The 9,056-nt window shown below is 40.2% G+C and overlaps 1 protein-coding gene across 2 annotated transcripts; it reads right to left on the bottom strand.

Annotated features, from left to right (window-relative positions):
* On the bottom strand, nt 1-8,744 carry tdh (L-threonine dehydrogenase). Of its 2 annotated transcripts, none has more exons than XM_084083099.1 (9): nt 8,539-8,744; nt 5,989-6,186; nt 5,089-5,131; nt 4,804-4,874; nt 3,741-3,890; nt 2,828-3,000; nt 2,228-2,318; nt 1,441-1,710; nt 1-1,210 (listed from the first exon to the last, which is right to left on the bottom strand). In XM_084083099.1, exons 2-9 carry the CDS (start codon nt 6,176-6,178, stop codon nt 1,071-1,073), a joined length of 1,128 nt encoding a protein of 375 aa, XP_083939225.1. In that variant the 5' UTR covers nt 6,179-6,186; nt 8,539-8,744; the 3' UTR covers nt 1-1,070. The 2 variants fall into 2 exon arrangements, with proteins under 2 accessions (XP_083939225.1, XP_083939226.1); XM_084083100.1 differs by lacking the exon at nt 8,539-8,744 and adding an exon at nt 7,084-7,095.
* Between the last annotated feature and the right edge of the window lie 312 nt (nt 8,745-9,056).

The raw sequence follows: 9,056 nt of genomic DNA, 5'->3' as shown, positions 1-9,056 counted from the left end.
TATTTGGAAAAAAGATTTTTATTTATTGATAAAGCGAGGTTTATGACTTAAAAAACATACCTTACGCTTTCACATAGAAAGTGATGCATTATTGTAATGGCTTGAAACATTAAAGAACCATGCACTGGATATTTGTGGCATAAAATGTCACATTTCCCTTTATGTCCAAATAACCCCACTGAGCTGGTGAATAATTCTCACATAAATGGCAAAAGGGAGCATTTGGAGCAGCCAGTCATGATTTCAGAAATGGCTTGGAACACATGCACACAATAGTGCAAAACATTCAATATCATTCTCATACAGTACATTTATCACCAGCAGAAAGAATAAATAGACAATGCAAAAGTGGAATAAACAAAATATAAAAGTTAACGCTCATTTACAAATGAGTTGCTCCATACCGCTCTAAATGCAGATGCACTGTCAGATTCCCCTCTTTTCGGAATAATTTTAAATGTTTGATCTTTCCCCCCTTCTAAAGTGCATCAAAGGACAATTGCTTGAATATCATTTTGTAAACCTCTCATTTAAAATTCCTTGATTAGCCTTAGATGCCTGAATTCCCTGTATTCTTGGCAAGTTAATAAATAGAAAAGAAAACCCTCAACTACGATTTCCAGATAAAGTGTTCAAGCATTAAGATTGACCAATGCTACATTCACTTGTTCAGTTTGCTTGTTTTTTGCTGTTTTTTAAGCTCAGAAATCACTGTACTTTTTACCGCACACAATTCATAGTCATGGAAGTAATTTTCCTTTTCAGTATGCTGTTACAGCCCTGATACTTCTGACAACCTTCCAGTTACAGGCTTCTCTTCACCCTGATTTCCAAGGGTAAAGAGGAAGAGGATGGCAGAGGGATTGGTTGATAGTAGGCAGAAAGGTGGGGAGGGTTGTCTGGCATGACCTTTACATTCTGCAGACATGGTAGCTTTGTCCCAGGAAAACAGAGCCCTTCTGAATTATAGAGAACAGAGAGAAATACTATGTACAGGCCAGGTTTCTCCATTCTCATTCAGCAGTCTATACAGTATGTACAACGACTAAACCCGCTGCTGTTTTGCACTCTCAGTTGGCACGAGCGACACGTGTTTCCGAGCCAATGTAGTTGAGCATTGTCTGCACGAGCTCTGGAAGGTCATAGTCGTGTTTCCAGCCCCAGTCGTTCCGTGCATTCATGTCATCAAAGTTCATTGGCCAACTGTCAGCTGGAAAGGAAAGAAGACGGAGTGTGTGTTATTTAGCAGTCATACTCAGCCGTTTCAATTTCTTGGCAGGTGAGATGCTAAATTAAACCCAGGCAAGACTGAGGACATGTGATGTACACATTAGTCACAGAGACAAGCACTGTACCTTTAAGTTACACAACACAAGTTTCTAACATTAAGCAGCCGTTAATGGGCTGGCATACAAATAAAATATAACTAGGTAGGCTTACCGATGGCCTGTCGGACGTGGTCAATGTCATAGCTGACCTCCAGGTCAGGCAGCTGCTTCTGGACCTCCTGTGCTAGTTCCTCGGGGGTAAAGCTCATGGCATTGATGTTGTAGGTCCGCATGGTGAGCGTGTCTGCCGGTGCCTCCAGTACCTCCAGAGTGGCACGTAGGCAGTCATCGATGTACATCATGGGCAGCCGCGTGTCTGGCTTCAGGTTGCACTCAAACTTGCCTGTTTTGACCGCATCGTGGAAAATCTGGACGGCATAGTCTGGAGGAAGAGATGAACACACAGTAAAGTTATTTTCAAGAAATATAGCCACAATAACACAAAACTGAGACATGATACATTTGAAACATTTTCCTGTGTATTTAAAAATGCTGTGTTTAATCATTAAAACAGTAACAAAAGTTGTGAAAAGTCAGTGATTCAACTGTGTTGTTTTGTATGTCATGCAGTACAATAGGTTACAAGCTCCACTAAGTTCACCAAACTACATACATGCACAAGTAATGCTGGGGGATGACAGGAAAGATGGGGTTGTTTTTAAGGAGGGGGTAACATACGGCCGTTATCCTGTACCAGATGTACAGTACCACAAGTGTTATCAGCTGACCTAAAAATAAACCACTGGTCATAACAACTCTCTGGAATTAGTCGGTTACATAACTAACTTGTGACACGACAGGAGGGGGTACAGGAATAGACAGATAAATGAAAATTGAGAACATGTGTCCGAACGTAACGCTCAAGAGAACCATGTTGTGAGAGTTTGCTCATCTCTCACCTGTTGTGCCGCCACCAGGCTGGGAGTCAGCAGAAATGATTCCAGGGTAACGGAGACAGCGGAAATCCAGGCCGTAGCGATGGTGGTAGTACTGTGGAACAAAAATAAAACGTGTGACTTTTGATCAGATTACAACAAGCTAAAGTGTCTATTAACCCATTATGACCTGAGGCCGATTCTAAAAATGTCTTCTACATCCTAACAGTCCTCTGAAAAACCTATGTTGTAATATCAGTGGTACTCAAACTTTGTCAAGGACCCCCAAAATGATATGTATTTGGCTGCAGACCTACCATCTCAAAATATTTAGTTCCAGGGGCAGGGACCCCCAGAAGAAAAGATTTGAGTTAAAAATGTTTGCTTTAAGCAAGCTCCTAATACTGAAGCATGAAGTGACACGCTATGAGCTTGTATATCTGCTATTTTTTGAAAAATGGTGACACACACACATATAGCTAAAATCTAAAATGACACATGTTTTCGGTTCACGGTTCACGGTTCACGTTCACGGTTTTAATGGGCTAACATGATTAGTCTTGGGTATCCAAAACAGCATGTCATACCGCCAAACGGTAATCGAGAAGTGCTCCGACAGCTTACCTCGCCCATCAGCTCTGCATGGACTTTGGAGACCCCATAAATGGTGCGAGGCCTCTGCACACAGAGGTCTGGAGTGGGGTTGCGTGGAGAAGTGGGCCCAAACGCCCCAATTGTGCTAGGTACAAACAGACGCAAGCCGTGTTCTGCCGCAATGTCCAGGATGTTATGAAGCCCTGGAATGATGAGACAAAGAGACCCGGTTGTTAGGGCATTGCACTTCACCAACACTCATTGAATTGAAAAGCAGCAATGTCCTTCTCACTCAATGTTAACCTGACTAAGGTTGTTAATGCTGAATCCTTGGGGATCCTAAGAGGATTAAACTAGTTCAACTTGGACTCACGCTGACAGAGGCATATCAGCCTCACCATCAGTACTGAGTACAGCTCTGTCGTGAACTAACTAGGATGTTTTTACAAGCCTGACACTAACTTGAACTATTCGGTACCTTAAAGTGATGTTGAACTCTGGCAGAACCTTGTGTTGTACAGTATAGATTGATACAAGTCCAAATATTGTCCATTATCTTTATTTGTTGTACCTGTGCTCCATGAGCAAAAAAACAGAAATAGTGATTCCATTCACTTATATGGCGAAATATAAATATATAAATATAACTTTGAGCAGATTAATGAATGTGAACACAGCGAATTCTGCTGCTATATAAAATCATTTGTCCCAGGAAAGATCGCCATTGACGGAAGTTATCTAGAAAAATTGATAGGTCACCAATATTGGTGTTATGCAACCACCGCTACCAAGAAAATTAAGTACTAGGACTTCAAGTTAAATACTGCTGTGGACTTTACTAACAGATGCAGGCATCTTTCCAGACCCCAGAATCTAAGCGACGAGAGAATGCCAATAAAATAGACGTGAGATGAATGGACTTAAACAGTTAGGTGTAACTCACCAGTGATGTTGACAGCCCGAGCCAGGGGAACGTTTGCCTCACCAACAGCACTGAGGAGAGCACTGTAGTGAACCAGCCACGTGATGCGGTTGTTCACCACAATCTCTCTCAGATTCTTGTAGTCAAGGATGTCAGAGTAGATGAACGGGCCTAACAGGGGCAGAGATAGAGTATTCGAACATATTTTAGATATGTAGAAATCTGACCTTATTTTACATGTACGACATTAATATTACATACTTCAGATAGGCAAAGTTAATATGGGACATTACATCTCTTTCGAAATATCATTTCAAATGCTTGAATTGACAATGCAGCACATCATTTATAGTTTAAGATTGCTGTCTGTTACCAGCCGGGGGCTTTTAACAGCTACATTTATCAACTCTTGACTCTTTATTACCAGTCACTGGCAATACAGTCATCATACATTATGAATCGATTTGATCAATGGCCCTGTGTTCAAGAGAACACATTGACTTTCATTGTGTATTTGGGGTAAAGGAATCAATACCTAATCAAAACTATTCCTCATTTCATAAATACACATAGTCATGTGAAAGAGGAAATTAACCGTTTGTCCTATTTGGGGCATATGATGCAGTTGTAACACATTTACAATGTTCTGCAAACTGTACATTATGGGCCAATATCAGAACTCCTGATAGTCAATGACCATGTGCTCATTCTGGAAGTTCCTCTCATGATCTGAACGTTTATCTCTAGAAGGAGATCAGTGCTTTACTAGAGTTAGGGCTTAATATCATGATATGGCATGAGTGTTGTTAGTCTTGTTGTTATCACTTGTTTAATAATAATTGTCAAACATTTTCAAAAATAGCAAAAATAGTTGGGGAGAGGCTTTTGGTCAAACAATATTGTGATATTTGATTTTGTCCAAATCACCCAGCCCTGCCTATAGAGAAAAGAAAACCTGCCAAACACTTGTGTCCTACATGTTTTTGCCCTTGCATAAATATAAAGTCTGTCATTTCAGTGCATCATGTGTTGGGAAACTAACACTGATCAGACCCAGGCTTTAGAATGGGACAGATTTACTCACCACTGTGGAAGACATTGCTTGGGGGCTTCCTGATATCAGACAGAATGACGTTGTTGTTTCCGAACCTCTTCCTGTAAGGCAGGAAAGACAACATTAAACTAAATGAAGAGGCAATGTAATCATTTCTATCCAAAGCTGCATCTTACAGCATGCCAACCATTCCGGAACATTTCTAAAACAGCATGTGTCAGAAATGTTCGTATAATGTGCCAACTGGCAGCTTTTTAACACTATAGCTTGTGTGACGCAAAACATACTCTCCTCCACACCATGAGAAGCTCTTACCTCAACACTTGGGCAAGTCCCACTCCCAGCTGTCCAAGGCCGCCTGCAATGAATTGAAATAGATCTCATTAGTAGGCAATCCACACATTGATATCATCACCTAAGGGTTGTCAGTATTTGTTTCCATGGAGATGTCAGTGGAGTTACTTCAGTGTAGGAGCCATGTGAGAAAGGTCACAACACCAAACGCCTACATCTCCTTGTTGTTGTTGTTGTTGTTGTAGTTATTTTAAACCAGTGGTTCCCGAACGTTTATATGTCAAGGACCCCTAAATTAATTTGGCCGCAGACCACCATCAGAAAATATTTTGTGCCAGGGAACCCCATACAAGATTTGTGTAGTTAAAGTGTTAAAATATTCCTGTGTGAAGTGTGAAATATTCCTAATTTTTCATCTTTTTAAATAACTGATCTACAAGCGCGATGTGAGCTTGCAGGTCGGCTATTTTCAAATAGCCACTATTGTGCTGCGCCACTTTTAGAATCATTGTTTTAAACTGTCATCCATAGATGCTTTCTTTACCAGCCCCATTATAAATGCAGCTTATGTTTACATCTCTGTTGAGCACATTCTGACCAGCTACTGTTTCATATCATTTTTCACCAAAGCCAAAAGGCATGTTATAAATGTCAATAATCACAGTCATAAATATTGATATGTTGTTCTGGCTGGTGTACTTTAACGAATTTCAACCTGCCGTCTCTATTTTGGGCAGGTCATTATAGGCAAAAATCGGGGAAAATATTCAATAATAGCAACACAAAAATGATAAAACAAAGGCTATTTTCAATCATATTGATACAAGCTCACAGTAGATTGGCTATTTTCGCACAACACCATCAGATAAAGTATTTAAAATATGGCTGAAGAGGTTAATTTCACATGCAGATGTTGCTTACCAGTGATGAGCACCTTGGGGTGGTCTGTCTCTGAGAAGGACACAGAGTGGAAGCTGGCATCGGATCCGGTCACCTGTCGTGGGGAGAAGCTTATGTTGCGTATGGACACCGTGAGAGGCTGGCACCCACACCCTGGGGAGGTCAGGAGGGCCTGCTTGGCCACCTTACTGAGGTTTCTGATGACAGGCATCCTGTTACCTTTGGGGGGGGGAAATAAGTTGATAGCCAGGTCAATGATAAGTTATATTTACTTATTAGACCTAATGAAGTGCTTTAAGATTCAACAAAAAATAAGCATTTCATGCGATGAAAACAAATGTAGTGAATTATATGGTTCTGTGTAGATATTTTACATAAGCATGCTGCTGTTCCTGTTTAGTTTATCAGGAAGAGGATCTAGAAGCTGTGAGTGATACTATAACAAAAAGAGTTCACTGCCATCGCCTGGTGGGTTTCTTTCAATGCACCAGTTTCAAAGATAAGACTAGTAGCTAGCTGTGTAATTATGCAGGCATCTTTCCAAACCACAGAACAAGCTACCAAGAAAGTCTACTGCAGAAAGTAACATGCTACCTAACTGGTCCGCCAAGAGCTTATACAGTAGGCTATTATACTGCAAATACAGAATATGTAAGTAGGCTGCTAATTCTTCTTATGCAGCGATAATTTAATGCTGAAATAAATAAATAAATGTAGCCTACTATCTACATTCGATGGAAATTGTGTCTAATGCAAAGACGGAAGTCATATAATAGCTATACTATGCAGACACAAATTAACTATAAACTATATATTTATTTAAACAAGCTTAGTCCTTTTATGAGTTGTCCAGTTTAGTAGACCTTGTATTGTGAATTGTACTTCCATGTACTGTTTCTCATGTCTTTCTAAATAAAGTAAATGAATGAATCAATCAATCAATCAACAGCTAGAGCGTGATCGATGCAAAGCATCGTTTTGAACTGTGCCACTAATTGCGCATAATAATTAACCATTAACCTAATTGATTAGTTGCTAGTATTAATCCGGCCCCTTCGGTAGACGGTAACGTACTAATTTGATAAAGCTCAATTTAAGCCAAGTTGGCCAACTTACCGAAAGCCAGGGGAGCTTCCAAAAAAGGAAGTATAACAGTAAGTTGACAGCAATAAATATCGCCCTGCCTTCAAAGAGAGCCAATCAGAAGTGAAGGGCGGACATGAGGATACAGTAGAATAGTGATAGATAGATGAAACCCTGCTGGGGGTTGGATTTGGCAACACAGTTACTAAAGGATCAGCCCCTCAAGTTCTGCTGGTTGAGCATGATGAGACAGTCTGACCCAGCACTTTGGGGAAATGAATGTGGTGGAAAAAGTTCTAAATTGTTTTACTAGGTAAAAGTATCAATACTGAAATGTAGAAATACTCTGTTACAAGTAAATTTACTTGAGTAAAAAAATAAAGTGTTGGCATCAAAGAGTTGGGTGAATGTCATTGTTTTGCAAGAAGCTGCCTTGTGGCACCATCATCATTTCGCTTGCGCATCAGCCATGGCTGCGTGATGGTGCACCATCTATCCTATAAACTGGTTGTGTAATTAAGGAGTTGTATGCCAATCATGTTTTCATAAATTGCGCTGCTTCGGCCATGGTTGACAGAGTGATAACATACTTTAAGTACCAAAAGTAATAGTACTAAAATGTTTGAAAAAAGCAAGCTGCAGTGCAAGCTGAGGCATTGTGAGCTTGTAGATCGGCTATTTTCAAATAGCCTATGTTACTACAAAATAGGGCTAAAGTGGTTAATATATGTTTTATAATATAATAATGTATATATGCAAAGTAACTAGTAACTAAAGTTTTCAAATAGTTGTAGTGGAGTAATTGTAAAAGTGCTGAAAACTGGAAATACTCCAGTAAAGTAAAAAATACCTCACAATTGTACTTAAGTACAGTAGGCTACTTGAGTAAATGTAGCGCTACTTAGTTACTTTCAACCACTGCAATTATGTTACCTGTTAACTTAGACCTAGGCCTACTGATTGTGATTCTATAGATCCAACTCGTTGACCTAGCCTAGACATTAATAATGTAACATTCATCAGACACCGTTAGGACTGTGACTGGCAGCCCATTTGAGCGTTTGCACGTTTTAATCAGCAAATTGTCTTGGCATAACTTCAAATCACCAGTCACATGCTTCACCAAGAGCTCATAAATGACACCATTTGAAATTCCATCTGCAAAATTAAGCCTTCGGACAAATTGTGCAAAGAAAAAAAATGCTTATAATAAAACAATCAAAGACCCCACACAACTGGAATGGCTGTGCGAGGTTATCAATAATAGCCTACGTGTTTTCTTTTCTTTCTTTTTTAATGATTGATTGATTGACTGAATATATACTTTACTAAAAAGAACAGAAAGTACAGTTCTATACAAGGTCTGCTAAAATGGATTGAACCCAAGGAAGCACTATGACTTGTTTAAATAACAATTATTAGCCTAATCTGCTGCAGCAATGTCCAACGATTAGATTACAATTCCAAATTATTATAATTTTTACTTACCAATAAATAGATTTTTTCTTTGTATAAAAAAATGAAACAATCGTCCTCTTTCTGCTTCCCTGTCCTCAGCTACACGGGATGATGCTGCTGCCTCCTCACTGATCACTTGGTCCTGTCACTAGAGTACAGTACAGACTACAACTGTGTGACTTCACAGTGTACACGTGTGTTATCTTCCACTAGTATTGCATCAGCTTGAGTCTGCGGTCTCCAGTTATATATCACCAGCCATCTGCTTTGAGTGCTTTCAGAAGAACAAGCCGGCTCTCGCTCTGATTGGAGGAGCCTCGGAGGTGCGGTCGACCAGTCCCTTCGCAGACCACTCCCACTGTGCGTCACCGGGACGGTGACGCACAGTGGGAGTGTGAAGTGTGAAGGGGACCGCTAAGCCTAGTGGCTCAAGGGGACCGCTTTTATTGCCCCAAGAAAGGCCAAGAGGCAAGAGAAGGACCGTATGTCAATACAATAAAAAGTGAAAGAGACAACAACAGCAACATTTCTGGGCTGGCTGCAATTCG

The sequence above is a fragment of the Gymnoscopelus microlampas genome (genome assembly GCF_963454915.1).
Source record: "Gymnoscopelus microlampas genome assembly, chromosome: 16".
Lineage (NCBI taxonomy): Eukaryota > Metazoa > Chordata > Actinopteri > Myctophiformes > Myctophidae > Gymnoscopelus > Gymnoscopelus microlampas.
The sequence above is the reverse complement of the archived record's forward strand: the minus strand, read 5'-3'. Positions and strand labels throughout refer to the sequence as shown.

What these genes read in the sequence shown, in the direction of transcription:
- tdh (XM_084083099.1), bottom strand. Translation starts at nt 6,178, where the DNA reads ATGCCTGTCATCAGAAACCTCAGTAAGGTGGCCAAGCAGGCCCTCCTG. An exon ending in CCCCAAGGTGCTCATCACTG is followed by an intron (nt 5,132 to 5,988) that starts GTAAGCAACATC and finishes AATTCATTGCAG; the next exon opens with GCGGCCTTGGACAGCTGGGA. An exon ending in GGACTTGCCCAAGTGTTGAG is followed by an intron (nt 4,875 to 5,088) that starts GTAAGAGCTTCT and finishes CCTGCCTTACAG; the next exon opens with GAAGAGGTTCGGAAACAACA.